Source organism: Vespula vulgaris, chromosome 11 (assembly GCF_905475345.1).
Source record: "Vespula vulgaris chromosome 11, iyVesVulg1.1, whole genome shotgun sequence".
Lineage (NCBI taxonomy): Eukaryota > Metazoa > Arthropoda > Insecta > Hymenoptera > Vespidae > Vespula > Vespula vulgaris.
Window position 1 is genome coordinate 4,813,352 of NC_066596.1, and position 16,068 is coordinate 4,829,419.

At 38.5% G+C, this 16,068-nt stretch overlaps 1 protein-coding gene and 1 long non-coding RNA gene across 7 annotated transcripts in view; one reads left to right on the forward strand and one right to left on the reverse strand.

Moving 5' to 3' along the window:
* Positions 1 to 14,115, reverse strand: part of LOC127067500 (uncharacterized) — a 48,575-nt gene extending 34,460 nt beyond the window's left edge. Inside the window, exons 1-2 of the long non-coding RNA XR_007782640.1 lie at positions 13,934 to 14,115; positions 10,321 to 10,447 (exon numbers count right to left, since the gene is read on the reverse strand). This is a non-coding gene — a long non-coding RNA (uncharacterized LOC127067500). The remainder of the gene's footprint in view (positions 1 to 10,320; positions 10,448 to 13,933) is intronic.
* Positions 1 to 16,068, forward strand: part of LOC127067491 (uncharacterized) — a 71,349-nt gene that overhangs the window by 26,835 nt on the left and 28,446 nt on the right. For all 6 annotated transcript variants that reach the window (XM_051002466.1, XM_051002468.1, XM_051002467.1 and 3 more), the window contains one exon: positions 14,892 to 14,966. In XM_051002466.1, coding sequence (XP_050858423.1) covers positions 14,892 to 14,966 — 75 coding nt within the window. The remainder of the gene's footprint in view (positions 1 to 14,891; positions 14,967 to 16,068) is intronic.

Sequence of the window (16,068 nt, forward strand, 5' to 3'; positions counted from 1 at the left end):
CCCGTACGGGGAAAGGCGGCAGATGGCGATTCTTTATTGCGATTAATCGGCTTATCTCTTCAAGGCCGTTCTAATGGCAAGAAGAAATTCGAGGTTGTTCGCGAGACTCGTGAGGGATATTTTCCAAGCGAAGAGGTGGGGAGAGAAAAGGAATGTAATTGCTCGGTGAAGGGTCTTGGATCCAATTTCATTGGAGACGATTCTTATTTAAATTTTGCGCAGGCCTTTTCCATTCCGATCAGATTTTTGTATTAGGTACTGTATGGAAAGAAGAAAAAATAGAGTAGCGGTTACTTTGCTTTTTTTCTCCTTATTAAAGAATATAAGTTTAGCTAAGATGTGAATTTCCCGTCCGACGGAGGACGTCATCGTCTCGTAATTTCTTGGTAACACGCACGACAGATTAGAAAGAAAGACGTCGGATATCCACGACGCTCGCAGCCGTCGGATTTCATTTAGCGCCATTCCGAGAAACACCATCGCACATCTGTCCGCGTATGCGTACATTTTTCTCATACAAAATCTCAGAAGAACGTTAGCGTTCTAACATCGCGAAGGTATAACTTATCAGAAGCCATAAGCGGATTACGAAAAGAAGGGAGAAGAAAAGGAAGAAAATTCTGTCTTCTATATGCGTTTATATGTATGAATGCGTGCATTCGTGTGCGTGTATGAGAAAGACAGACAAATTTTCAGCATCCCCCTCCAGGAGCAACATTCGTCTACCGTGAAAAGTCGGTATCGCGATCGGAGATCGATTCGTTTGTTCTCATCGAATAGAAAATCTGCTTCCAACTGCAACTGTTCCCAAACTTGGACAGATGTTCGGACGCTTTTGGATACTGCGACTAAAACGAGTAGCACGTGTGGAGGAAATACATTTCCTTTTACGGTTGCCCCGTGAAAAACAGTCAGAAATTACCGGGCCAACGGGACAGATGCATCCGGATGTTTATTTCTCTGTACTCCGGAGATTTTTCTTATACATACATACTTAGTCCGTCTGCTGTAAACCTGTCTCATGATTTTCTTGGGGAACTTCAAAACTAGATTATACATTTAAATCAAGAAAAATGTTTCTTCTTTATCTTCCGAATGTTATCCAAATCATATATCGTTGAGATTAGAAGATAAAATATAAATAATAGTGGGCATTTTTCATGTGGTTACCTTCCCCAGGTATGGATTTAGGATACCAAAAAAAAGAAGGTTAGAAAAAGGTATTAAATTTATTATTATTTCTTTTTCCTTTTTGTTTAGGCGTCGACCTTTAGGATTATTGGCCAAGGAACAAAATTAATTATCCGAATCCATAAGCGGGGTTCGTCTTTCGATTTAAAACGGGTGTCAGAGTGCAAGCGCCGATCTTTTTTCGACGGGCAGCTGTCTACAATTATTATACTTCTGACCTGGTTCTCTCTCTTTCTCTTTTCTTTATCCATGCTCTCTATTTACTCCTTCTCCCACCATAACTTTTTCTCTTCTCGTACCGGTCACCCGGTATATACCTGAATTATTTTTTGTCGCTCTTATACGAAGAGACTACTTCGTCCGAGAATCGATGACGCACATCGACCCTGCTTTCTTTGTCATGTTAAACGCATTAGACGCATCCTGTTACTTTCGTTGCTCCAAAAAGTGTCAAAAGTATTTTCTAGTCACGTGAATTTTCTTTTTTTTATGAGTAGTTAGATATCCGCGCACGCCATATTTATCACAGTTTTCTTCATTCTTCTAACATTCGACGCAATTCCCATCGATTTCGAAATTTTCCTCCAACAAATAGATTTAACGAAAAGGGAAACTTCGCATCGAAAAGAGCTTCAATTACAAACCGCGACAAGTCGAATGAGAGTAAAACAGAAACAGAAAAAGGAAAAAAATATGAATTTGGCGGCTTTCTTCGGAACCGTTACCGGCTTAGGCGTCTTGCACACAATGGCGGATATTTTTATAGCGATTCGCTACGGCAGCTACATCAACACGACCGGTTTTCCACTCTGCGTTTGAACATCTGCCGCCTCGATTCTTCGTCGTGTGTGTGCGCACATCCCTACGCGCGCGCGTTGCACGCGGTGTGTCGCGTTAGTGCGTTTCGCACGCAAACCCTTCGATAAAACTTCGTTTTTCCTTTTTTTTTCCTTTTATTTCTATTCCAGGCATTTTTGGTTTGCCGTCACATCGATAGTGCGATGTTAATTTTTGTGATCTTGCTTATCTCGAAAGTGGGTGCTAAATCTTGTTACCTTTCTTATCTATCTTTCAAAAAAAATGTCAAACAAAAATGTTGAGCTTATCCGAAGATATATCGATTCCCTTCGAAACAGAATCATTCATTTTCTAAATTTCGTGAAAAAACATTCTTGTTACGTGGGTTTTGATAAGGACACGCGGCGAATGAAGATAATCACGTAACTGTTACGTCAGGAGCAAGAACGCAACGAGTACGACGAAGGATGCTCGTTATTTAAGGAAGTGTGCTCGAAAATGAAAGTTCTTCTGTGCTATGGAAGAGAGGGAGAGAGAGAAACCGGTAATATTCACGGTCAGGGACAGAAGGAGAAGAGATTATGCGATTCCTACTCAGGTTATTACCATTTTCGCGCGCGACAGCGAGCGGGTTGTATTCATTGTACGGCGAGGCCTGAAACGAAAGAGCCAATCAATCAATTCTCTCTGCCGTACAATTCTCGCAATGAGATCTGAGTGAATTGCATTAACCTACAGACATACATTACACGCCTATGCGTGAGCATGGCGCGGTCGCAAGCATAATGGTCACGCTGCAACGGTGGTCAACCAACAATCTTTGTCTTTCTCTTTCTCTCCTCTCTCTCTCTCTCTCTTTCTATATATATATATATATATATATATATATATATATATATATATATATGTTTATCCATCTTCATTCTCACACCTAATCGCGGACTACTGTAATCTTTCACAATGAACCTAATATTCGAATTTTCTTCGAATTATATTCTCTATATTATTTTAAAATAACACAAGAAAATGTTTTCTACCATATTTCGAATAATATTGAAACATAAAATCATTTCTTGAAATTTCCTTATTGCCCATTTTAATAGTTCCTTAAAAAACTATTTTAATTTTGACGGAGACCAGCCGAGTTTTGATTGATTTTACTTACTCGAATATGCCGTTCACATGCGTTAGGTTGACAACCATGATCGTAGAGAACTCGACGTATCATAGTGCATTATGCACTGGCACGTCTATTCGCGTCATGAATACGATCCACAGATCAAATGGAATTCAAATCTTTGAGCGAGAGACAGAGAGAGAGAGAGAGAGAGAGAGAGAGAGAGAGAGAGAGAGAGAGAGAGAGAGTAAGAGAATGAGATACACAAGACAGTCCCTTCTGTCCCTAAAGTAATTCCCATCACAAATGTTGTGCATGTATGTCTAAGCATATACAAAACGTCAATAATATTTTTCAAAGATTGATCGATGGTCGGCGTTCAATAGAGAATTCCGATTAGATTTTTAAACATGTAAATGTCTCATCGAGGAGAAACTTTCGATCGTAGTTTAAGGAAAAAGTTACTTTAAAAAACGAATAAGAAATTATTAACAATATATATGTAAGCATTGACGTAATCGTGGGAACGTTCTTCTTCATTGTTTGTATCCTTATGGCGAATGTCAAAGTAACAAAATTTACTTAACGATAAAAAGAAAGATGTTCCTTCTTCGAAGAGAGAGTGAGAGAGAGTGAGAGAGAGAAAGAGAAAGAGAGACAGAGAGACACAGAGACTTTCTTTATCTGTCACGAATAAATTTATCTCTCGGACGTAATTTTCATGATAAATCACTGATAAATCTTGAGCTTTGCGATCATTCTCGACCAGGTATAGTTAGTGAGTGAATGAGAAAGTGAGAGAGAAAGAGAGAGAGAGAGAGAGAGAAGAAAAAAGGTCTTTGAACAAACATTTGCGTTTTGATAAGAAGTTCTTCGACGATGCGCATCAGAGTAGCGAGTTTAAAATTTCTTTCTTCCTAATTCTTTTTTTTAGTTTTTCTTCTTCGTTTCAGAAGAAGTTTCTCGATCTTCTTTGCGTTCTTCGCGCCAGCATCTCCTACTTCTTCTTTTCTTTTTCTTTCCTCCTTCTTTTTCTTTTCCTTTCTCTTCGGTATTGTTCCCTCGAAGACTCGAAAGATTTAATTAAAATCGTCGGGATTCTGGCGAACGATGCCAGGACTCGAGGAGAATTTCTTCATAAGCCCATGCAAATATCGAGCGACCGGCCGGCCGGTGCAACGAATCTCGAAGTATGTGTGTTATGCGTAATTGGGCGTCAGGGTTATCGTTTATGCCGATTAAATCTTACGGAAGATGTTGTGAACTCTCTTTCATCGAGGAAAAATATGCCGTCATATTTGTTTATATTTTCCTTTTCTTTTTCATTCGATTTTTTATCACTTTTTATTTTTATCAATCTAATCATCCTTGATGATGAAGTCTTAAGGTTTAAAAAAAAGAAAGAACAAAGTAATACCTAAAGATCGTGAAGAAAAAGTGAATGCGAGCTCTAACAATAAGACATCATCTGATATCATCTTAGACGACTTAAGATTCTTCTTCGCCTTAAACGAGACCAATCGATGTAGACGCGACAACATAGTTGAACGTAACGCGCCTCATAATCAGAGGAGTTATCAGGTTTTATGAACCTGTAACGTGAACGACGGAAGCCGCACTCAAGCTACATGCCAGTATCTGTCGTTCTCTGTCGGGTCGAACGAGCGATCAATTTGCAGTGCTCTCTCTCTCACTCTTTCTCCTTGCCTCTCTCTCTCTCTCACTCTCTCTCCGGAGATAGAGAGATAGAGTGAGAAAGTGAGTGAGTGAGAGAAAGAGAGAGAGGGGGAGAGAAAGAGAGAAAGAGAGATATAGAACGACGCATACGACGCAACGACATAAATTGATTAGGCGAGCCGAGGATGGCCGGTCGTTCGCTCGTTCGTTCGTTCGTTCGTTCGTTCGTTCGTTCGTTCGCTCGCTCGCTCGCACTCTCGATCGTGGATAGAAAAATCCTGGGAACGAGACCCCCGCCAACAAGAGAGGCCCTAGCGAGCCAATGAAAATAAAAAGGATGTCAGATTGCCGCAGCGTCGGAAGTTACGGATTAAGTTAGGAAGTAGACAGTTAGTGTCGCTCAGGAGAGAGCGAGAGAGAGAGAGAGAGAGAAAGAGAGAGAAGCTGGAAGATCGGATCACAGAAAATATCGTCGAATAATATCCGAAGGCCTAACTGATAAAAATAGTTCCCGTGTGAAATTGGAGAAGCGACGCGAGAAACATTTCTTTTATAAACAATTTCGCATATCTATTTCTATGCCCAAAGAAATAAAAGATCTTAGTGATTTCTTAAAATATCTGTGAAATAATGTACAAATGTTGAATTTTGTGTGAATTAAAGTCATATTTGATATGTGGCAAAGTTAGAAAAAAGAGATCAATGAAAGAAAGTGGTTGAGCAAAGAGGATATTTCTCTCACCTTTATGTGTATGATAAATGGGAGTGAAAGAGAGAAATTGAGAGAGAGGCTAAAATGGGTTGGCAACTTCGTCTCGCGTGCTGACCTTTTGAGGGTGGATGAGACGGCGGTATTACGTCCGAGGTAGAACCTTGACCCTGGAATCACAGTTCTGTTTGGGTTGGACGCTTTCATATCGAGCGCTTCCGTGTGGAGATATTATGACATTGAATCGAAAGAGAAACTCTGGGATATGCATTCGTAAAAATATTACTGAGGACGGCATAAATATATGGAAATTTAATTATTCCAATTATCTTGGTATTTAATGGATCGAATTTAGTTTTTAGCCTACTTATTCTTAATTTGTCAAACTAGTACAAATTATCTTATTTCATCCCTCATTACAACTTCAAATTTCATAAAGCATTCTCACGACATCCCAATGAAAGATTTTACTCGAAGCACGAATCCCTAATGTTTCACGATTACAAGGCAGTTAATGATACACGGAGGGTGCAGCATCCCGCCCCTTAGCTGGCTTTTCTCATCCTTTTCCCCGCGTGAACAGGCGCGATCTTTCAGAAAGGAGAGAAAGAAAGAACAAGAAGAGGGACAGAGAGAGAGAGAGAGAGAGAGAGAGAGAGAGAGAGAGAGAGAAAGAGTGTAGCGATAAAATGTAAACCAGCAGACTCGGTTGGAACCCTCAGTTGTGGAAAAGACCCTCCTCAGAGAACGGAACCCAGAGGTGCAAGGGTGCTGTGCGTTATGATTATTGTCAAGGTCAGGGTCACACCCAGCTATCTGGGTTAGGGAAATCTGTACCGTTTGAATATCAGAACGCTCGAACGTCTTGCTACCCCTCTCTACGAACAGTCAAGATTCACGAAAATGTAAAAATCGATTCAGACACATACCATCTACTTTCTTTATACAATCGGAGATTTTCAGTTTCAGTTTCTTCACGAGCTAAATACGTATCTCTGATTTCTTTCTATGAATAGCGTGACGACGTAGGGAAGCGGGCACCCTCGCCTCATGGCTCGTGCCACGTTTTCAGGTTTGTGGGGGAGTCTGCGTCACGAGCAGGGTCCTCGTGACTTTGGTTGGGGTTCCGAAAAAGATGGGAGACGTCCACTGATGCCTAATTATCTGAAAGCGTGGCACGCACCCTACTAGGGTTCCTCTTCCCTATTTTCCTTGGACACCTGGTTGTCATGTTTCGTCACAAGCAACGAAGAAAAGAAACATTCCTCAAGATTGTTTTCCGTTAAGAAACCATTCACTAAGTTTAATCTCTAATGTGATAGTGAAAATATCTTATGTTCGAGTACACGTATCATGAATTACATTGAATCATAATTCGTATAGTGAGTACGAAATAACTAATGGATTCTTATGGTGTCCTCTCTAGTGTAGAAATCCAATTGACGAAAACTGACCTATTGGTCATGTCTTCACATCGCTTATAGAACTGGGCTCGAAGAAAATAACGGGACGTCGCTGGCTTTCGTCCTCTATCCCTTTTTTTCTTTTTTTTCGGGCGACCAGCTCTTCTCCCTCATGTATCGTATTAAGATATCAAATGGCCAAATCCGGAATCCCCTTTTCAGGAACATCATGCACCAAAGCGTGGCGTTTCGGCTACCCTTTTCTGGTCGCAATGTATCGCTTGCCCTCACAGCTCCTGGAGGAGGCACAGAGACGGGGGTGGGCTTCGGGATCATGAATGAAATCCCTCTTGGAGGGTCGAGCCTGGGGTGCCTGACCCTCCATACTCATACCCATGTCGTACTTCTGGCCCAGAAGAGAACGACATTATATTCAAAACAATAACACGTCCACGTGGACGGGATACTATATGTCCATTTGGATTTATCTTCGATTGATATACTTATTTGAAAAATATGTTTTCATTATAAGAAACAGTAGCTTTTGAAAGAAAGATAGCTGAATCTTTTCAGGTTAGAGAAACGACTGTCAAACGAGAGGGCCATGTGTTGGCTAGTCGAACTGTTTATCGTCAGCTAGCAAAGCTCTTGAACTCGAAGAAACGAAATGTTAAAATTATGGGTAGACTATCCTTGTATTAGTACAATTTAATCGCATTATTTTTCTAACTGGGTGAATATATTTTTCTGTCGCGGTTGGCGAATTTTCCATAATCAGTCTGCACGGCAGACATTATGCGGGAAAATTCTATCCATTATAAAGAAATTAACAACCAATCGAAGTACTCCTTATCTTAACGACGAGTTCTGCTGAATATGTTCTCGTTATTCTCGTACGTCACGAATAAGTTTTCACTGAATAAAGAAATTACGACGGGCCGTTCCTAATAATTTAACGTAATTTCTTCCTCATAAATAGCACCTGACGTAGAAGGATATTAAGTATTCCCCTTCTGTTTTAAAGGCACCTTACTTACACCTGCCCATCGAGTCACACGCTTCCCCCACTCTTCTCTTTTTCCACGCAATTCTCGATCGTCTTTCTTTCTTTCTTTCTCTCTCTCCATCTCTCTCTCTCTCTCTATCTCCATCTCTTTTCTTCGCTCCCTCTCTTTCTTCGTGCTTTACCTACTTTCGCGAGTATATGAACATACGAAGAAGCTTGCGTGCGAATTTCTAAAGGGGTGAAGGGTTCCATGAAATAAAGGAGACCGAAGGTCGAGCCCAATGGTCGAATGATATTCTATTATCGGCTGTAAAACTTGAAAATTGCTGTATTGAAGAATCTTTTTCTTTTATTTTCTTCATGAGAAAGAGAATATTCATTGCGGGACGTATACGATTATACATTTTTAATTATGTGTAAAGATATATTATATACATTTCCGATTCTATAATATTTTTTAATTAATTCAAGCCTCGTATGAATTAGTGTTAAGAATTGCAAGACGTGGTATATACATGAAATACTATATATACATGATTTCTAAGGATATAGTATTGTTTTTGCTTTTTCATTCCCAATTATCCAAATAGACCGCATAGTAAAGTCCATTATAAGGGAAAACAAAGATTGCAAGGAAAAGAGAAAGAGAAGAAGAAGGACAGAAGGGAAAGAAAGTATTTGTGTGATACCTATTTTTGGTGATAAAACGCGGAAGGAAGAAGGAACGATCTATAGGGGGTCCGTGGGTCGATTCGTGCGCTTCGCATGTTTAGCCACGGGGTTGTTTTGGTACGAGAATAAACCCTTGCTCTTTGCCCCTTCTCTCCGTATTCGTATGAATCTAGATTTGTAATGGAAAGAAGAATCATAAGGTTCTTTACTAAAGGGAAAATGTCGATACAAGTTTTAGCCTATTTACCAGCAATTACATTCAACGATAAAACGTTCTAAGAGAGTGATGTTTATTTTTTATCTATATCGATCCAGGAAAATCATTTAAGAAAGACATCCTTGTCTGTAGGATATATTGAATTTATTTTAATTATTCTTATATCTTTTCCATTTCCTCTTGAGTTTCACATAAGACTTGGTGTGTTATTACTTGCGCAATTAACGATAAGACTCTCACTTTGTTAAGCGCTATCGTAACGATCTCACCTTATTTACTATATACACGTATACGGTTAACGAGTCCAGCGAAGGACATCAGGAAAATTTAGTAACGACTACGTGGTTTAAGCTCGCGGGTAAAGCGATAAATAGCATAATGACGTAAATAGAGGGAGAGTTTTCTCTGTATATTGTATAGTAAAAGGGTATAGATACGGTCTGCCGTTGAAACTAGGTGGAACGTTCCAGCGGCATAAACACGGAGTCTTACTTGGGCCTTAGCGAAGTCTCGTAGCTTGGTAGGAGAAGAGAGTTGATGGTGGGATCGGGGGAGGGAACGAAGCGGCGAACGGGGAGGGGGAAGAAAAAGCGAGGCGAGCATCCTGCGTGCTTTAAGGGCGTAGCCAGCGATCTTCGGCAGTATAGGGTATATATGTATCGTTTGGTTCACATGTAAGAAGGGACGCCCTTATGTCACGGGGTTGTTTGAATGCCAGCTGCGAGGCGCCCAAGCGAGACCGCGTCGGCCAAGTCCCGACGTATACAAGGAAACGTTATAAAAATAATTATTAAGGCCGTTACCAGTACGTACCAGTTCGATTAAATTTTTTTTTGTCCGACCTTCCTATGATATTTTTTCATTGCGTATTAGTCATATTGTCGTATATGTATATTATCGTTTCACTCCACGAGTATAATTTAAATAGAATATTGTAGTACGCATTTGTTGTATTGCCACGAAATTGGAATTATCCACGACACGAAAGTTTTTCGATTCATAAAATTTGTTTTACGAGAATTGCACAATATGTTCGAGTAAAAATAGATTAAAAAAAATATCTACTTTTGCGTTACGCTTTTAGAATCATGTTGGGAGATCAAATATCTGTAACGAATAGATCGTCAATTTTGTTCAGCGATGCGAGGATAATTTGAAGTTATGATCTTTTCTTTACTCGACATTACGGTGCACGGGGCGTATAGTCTAGGCGAGTAATAGAATCGATTCGTCGCGATTCCCCCAAATCAGCATTTTCAGTAGAAAGAGAAGTTTTAACCTTCCATTTTGGATTGTATCGATCGGAATGACTGAATTGTAATTAATTTTTCTATACAACTCGAAGAATGTTCTGACTGTTTTTTATGATTTAATAGCTTCTATCATTTTCATATCCTTTCTTTTTTTATTGATCCTTATCGTCTTCAGTTTTAGTAGTATTTCTTGGCGTTTAATTTTGATTATATCAAACATATAAAAACTAGGAATTTAAAATATATTCTTAAACATTTCAATTAATCAATCACTTACCGTTTTATCGTTTAAAGGTGATTCCAAGTTTTCATATGGCGCGCGTTCAACAACCTGTCCTTCGGATATACCATTTTCAACCGTCGCACTTCTAATGGGTGCAACGGCTCGTTCGGCCGCCGGCCATCTGTCGTGGAGTGAAAATGGTTTGTCGAAATTAAAGTCAGCTAAGCGAAAGTAAGAAAGAGAGAGAAAGAAAGAGAGATCTTCGTATAAGATATAAATATATTTCAGTTTTGTTATTTCGTCTGAAATTTTTGATATTTCGCAATTTTCGCGCTTAGTGTGCTCTACCAAATCGTACGACTGGTAATAACGTGGAAGAAAACTGTAATGTGTTAAGCGAAAACTATGGAACATATTTAATTTCGTGAAATAGTACTCCTGTCACGAAGGTATTAAACTAATCTCAAAGTTTGAGGACGATCGCATATACATTTTTAGAAAACACAATAAAATTCTGAAACTTTGTTCATTCCCAAGAAATCCTACCGCAAGTTAACCGTTTCTCTTTTACTCGGTGCGTGTTCGCACTGTGATTATACTGAGTTTTTTACGTGTAACCGAAATTGTGCTAACCGCAGGTACCGTCGTCGGTTGCCATTATAAACGGATCGAAAGGAAGTTGGAATCAGTTATCGTTAAGAAGCTTTACTGGTTTTGTTAAAGAATATGACAGATTCTAATTTTATTATGTGATGAAAAAAGAAAACATGGCCGCAACTAATTCGATCAGCTGATGAGAGTAGAACATATAATTCATGGTTTTTATGCTCATAATAAAATTATTTTAATAACAATTCGAATAGAAGTATATTTGTTTCGACCATTGAACAAGCCTGAACTTTTTGGCAACGCCGAAAGGAACCCACACGATGCGTTTGACACTTTTATCGCGTGCGCGCTATTCGGGACAGAGTGTATGCAACGGATACGTTCGACACAAAGCAAGGAAAAGAGAGAGAGAAAGAAAAAGAGAAAGAGAAAGAGAAAGAGAGAGAGAAAAAGAGAGAGAAAAGGGGGAGTAAAGAGAAGGACGTTCGACGACGCGACACTAGCGAATCCTTTCATTGGCTGTGCGCGAGAAGTACGAACGGCGTCCTCTACGGAAATCCGGAATTTTTTTTATTTTACATTCTTTCTCATTCACTCCTATTTGCCTCCTCCCACTACTTGTTCCACACGACACTCCCACTCCCGTCAAGTGGTCAATGTGATTCTTTCCTTTGATCAAACGTGTCTTCGAAAAAAGGAAAAAAAGACAAATACAATATCATCTTTGATGGCAAATGTTAATTTTAACAGGAACGTATATTTTGTATCAACTTCAGCAGCCCTTTTCTCCTTATCGTGAAATTCGCATCTGCCTGCTTATAGTTACGAGGTAGCGGAGCTATATTCGAAATATTTGAATTAGCTTATCGTCGGATCGCTGACAGCTGCCGGTGCGGCGTCGCGCGTGCTTCTAATTACTCGATCTAGATCGGTCGATCCTATGAAGATCTTGAATGGTTAATTTCTCGAATAACGAGCCTACCTTACCAATAGGAAACTATAAAAAGGTTTCAGGTAAATATTCCTTTAGAAAGAAAATCATTATCGATCAAGATCCTTAAATGCTAATTAACCTGTTTCTTATTACATAGATCATCACTGATCGATATCATTTTCTTTGTATGTTGCTTGATAAGATCATTTTTAAGAATTGAATATGAAAGTGCATTTATTCGAATTTCCAGAAAAATATTTGTAAATTTGTTATTCCGGCTGATACTTTCAAGAACACAATATTGATTTTTCGTAACCTGTAGAGAATTGTTTTGCATAAAAAGGGAATATTGGTTCATAAAGGAAAAAGAGCGAGAGCGTTGTTTGCGGTAGGCGCAAAATTCCGAGGATGAGAGACGGCCAGGACGTGGCAAAAATCGTTCGTATTTTTTAAGATCCCGACGTTGAGATAGTGTCGTCGGACCAGTTTGGCAGGCGCGGCACGCGTTTCGACGCGGCGTTTTTTAAATAATTCATAGGAGAAAGAGACGATCGGTGGTGAAGACCTGGGAGGGACAAAGATCTGGTGGAGGAGAAGGGGGAACCACGCATACGCATAAAACGAACGAAAAATGCCGTTCCTCCACTGAAGTGTCCTGAGAATTCCGAAAATTAAACCAACTTTTGTGAGTAACTAAGTAAACCTAAATTTCTTCCTATGTAAAATTCAAAATGTAATTTATCGTTGATTATGATTCTTTTTCTACATTACCGACTGATAGAAAAAGCGCGGGAAATGTTTACATTTTCCGAATTACTGTTCCGAAGTTTCGATAGATTCTTTTTCGTGAGGTTTCGGGAAAGATATAAAAATAAAAAGAAATAATAAAGAACGGAAGAAACGTTAAACAATTTTCCTTTCGTAGAGATTGAAATCGCCTTATCGATGATGCCGTGGGTTTAGCGCATATATTCGCACCGTGGAATTCCTACCATCGTGGCATCACTCGAGGGGTGGAAGACGAGTTATGTGCGTCAGGAAAAGGACAAAGAGAGAATTTCTTTGCTTTCACGATTAATTACGCCCTCATTCCCGCCCCAAGTGCGGCTCTTTCAGCGATGCATCGTCGATATTGACATTTGCCTTGCTTGCCTTTCTCTCTCATATCCTCTCTCTCTCTCTCTCTCTCCCCATAGATACAAACACATACATACACATAGACACGTACATGCACCAGTCATTCTTCTTCTGCATTCTTTTCAACGCAGAGGAACAGCAATCGGAGGGGTGGCAGAGGTAGTAGAAGAGAAGGTACACAGAAGAGAAAAAGATGTGCGAAAAAGGTGGCATGGGGGTGTGTGAAGGGAGAAAAAGTGAAAGAGATATATAGAAAGAGAGAGAGAGAGAGAGAGAGAGAGAGAGAGAGAGAGAGAGAGAGGGAGAGAGAAAGATTGAGAGAGAGACGTAGAGAAGGAAGGAAAGAGGAAAAGAGAGAAGGGAGAAAGCGGGAGAGTATTATACAGGGACACACCCCTATCTTTGAAGCGTGTACTTATCGACTGCACCGACTACTACGCTTCTTTTTCCTCCGTAGTTCATCAAGACAGACCGCTAAAGGAGAGCAGGTAGGTTGGTAGGTAAGGTAGGTTGGTAGGAATGCGTGTATAAGGGAATTAGACCATAATCGTCCACGCGTATGCCGCGAAGAAGGGGACGTTTAATTTTCCGCCTACCTTGGACCTCGATGTTCACTCGCTCGGGGTGCCACCTTCATGACATACGTTTTCTCTCTCTTTCTATCTATCTCTCTTTCCCTTTTATCTTATTGATTATTTCTCATTTTCTCTTATACTAGCTGATTGATGGTGCCCGTTAAAATGTATAAAAATTCACGTTTTATCTTTGATATCTTTATATGTGCCTTTATATGTGCAGAAATATTTTTTTTGTCCTTTCTTAAAAATCTTTTATCGTGATGTAACGATTATTCGTTTGAAATATATAGTCATTCGTTTGATTGCCGATTTAATAGATCAAAAATGTTTGCGATATTGGGGAAGTTTATGAATGAAGTTAATTAAGAATAAATTGAACGAAAATAACTAAATATTTTATGGTACTCACATAAATGCAACCTGAAGGCCTTTCGTTATCGCTGGAAGTAATTTAATTTTAGGAGTAACGGGCAAAAAAAATCAATTTTGTTTTATTTCGTGAGCGCCTGCGCTTGAGTACTTCGTTCTTATTAAGTACAGGATTATCTTTCGCAGGCTATGTCGGTAAGGAAGTTTCAGTTCTACAAACGTTGAAAAACTTTACTGAAGTCAATAAATGTTACTTATGTCCGATGGTCGATGTCGTTTTGCGCCATCTACTGATAAATTAGTACGTCGGTATGATGGTTCGTTTTTACAGAGACGATAATGTAGTTTTCTGTAATAGTAGTGTAATATGTAGAAAATAAACATAAATTTTAAAACGAAATAATTATTTTTGAAAGAACATATTATTAACATATAATTTTTAAAATATAGTTTTTTTTTTTTTAGTAAATATTTCCCATATTTATTGATGATTGACATATTTCATGAGCAAATTGTTATTTTTATCGACCGAGTACAAGAATATTACGTGAGAACTGCCTTAATTTCAAAAGGTAAAGGCGCATAACGTATTGTAGAGTATATTATGCTATTAGAAGACTATTTACAAGATATTAAAGAACTATTTTTTTCTGCATTGTTACAAACAATAAAATAAAGACTATGACTTAATGACGAAGTTCGTGAAGATTACAGAAGAACTTTAATTCTTATAATCTACTTTTTTCTCAATATACATACATGCTAATTTAAAGTACTTTCTCGGTTAAGAGCTAATCTAATGCGTTGGCCCTGGAAGACTATACTTTTATTACTGGTTCTATTGGACTTAACGAGATCAATTGAGGCGATATGGTTGCCTTGATTTTACGATAGTACGTTTTAACGATAATGATCTAAAAGGCAACTGTACGTGATGTCACAGAAACAGAATCATTCGAGAACGTCGTATTAATTAAACACGTCTTATTGTTTTTCAGCACCTTTATCATTTGCAAACAGGCGAGGGAGCGTTCAGGGAAAGAGGAAGAGGTCGAGGGAAAGGTACCACAAGGGTGAGTCAAATATTTTAATTTATATGTAGTTTTTTTCTATTCTTTAAGAAGACAACTGTAATTTCGTAAAAAACACTGCAGTTATTTGAAACTTAAGAATTTATAAAAAATAATCCATACATTTTAAATATCATAAAGTCTATTTTTAGAGTACTAATTTTTGTCAAATTTACCCGACTGCTCCTAAAAAGGATGGATTATATCTAATAAAAACTTTTGTAATTTTAAGTACCATAATATATAACAAGAGGACTGTTTCCTCACAGTGATATATATATCTGTAAGATAAAAGACAAAAAAAAAGAATATAGTATTTCAAAACGTACGGAAGAAAAATTTTTAATCGAGCAAAGCTCTGTGCGATCTCATCCGCGAGCTTTGAAAACAAGAGATGGTGGCGCGACGTAAAAAAAGAGATCGTCTGAGAGGGAGAAAAAGGCGAGACGGAAAGATAAAAAAGGCAATGCGCAAAGTGCGATTCCGTAAACGATGCCGTTCAGGAAACATGCTTTTAAGCGATTTTTCTTGTCTGCAATCGTACTACCATATCAACTTCTCCCTTCGTCGCCCTTTTTAGGAATCTGTTTTTATAGCATTCCTTATCTTTATCATATATTTTTTATTATATTTTGTAAAAACACAAACAACATGAATTTATCTATATAAATACATTTACTTTTATTTTTGAGATACATTTACTTTTAAACTTTCTCTAAACTTTTAATTATACTTTAAACTTTTAAATTATACTAATTCTCAATTTTTCGATTGTATAAATCTTTCACAAATATATATTTTAAATATGAAAAAAATTATTCTTGTGTCTTCAAAATGGTGCGGTGAAAAATTTGGAATGTGCGTTATTGGATTTTAGAAAAAAAAATTAAAATTCGTGAAAAGAATATAATGAAAAAATTATTAGCGAACGTCGATTTGTTTCTCGTAAATCTCTTGGATGTGGCTGTACAGAGTTTGAGAACTGATATTAAGCAAGATGGTATTGATCGACGTGTAGTGCGCCTGTCTGCACTGCACCGCCATGTTTAAAATTGTCCTGCTTAAGCCTCCTAGTGGTTAAACCTGCAACTATACTCCGGCTATC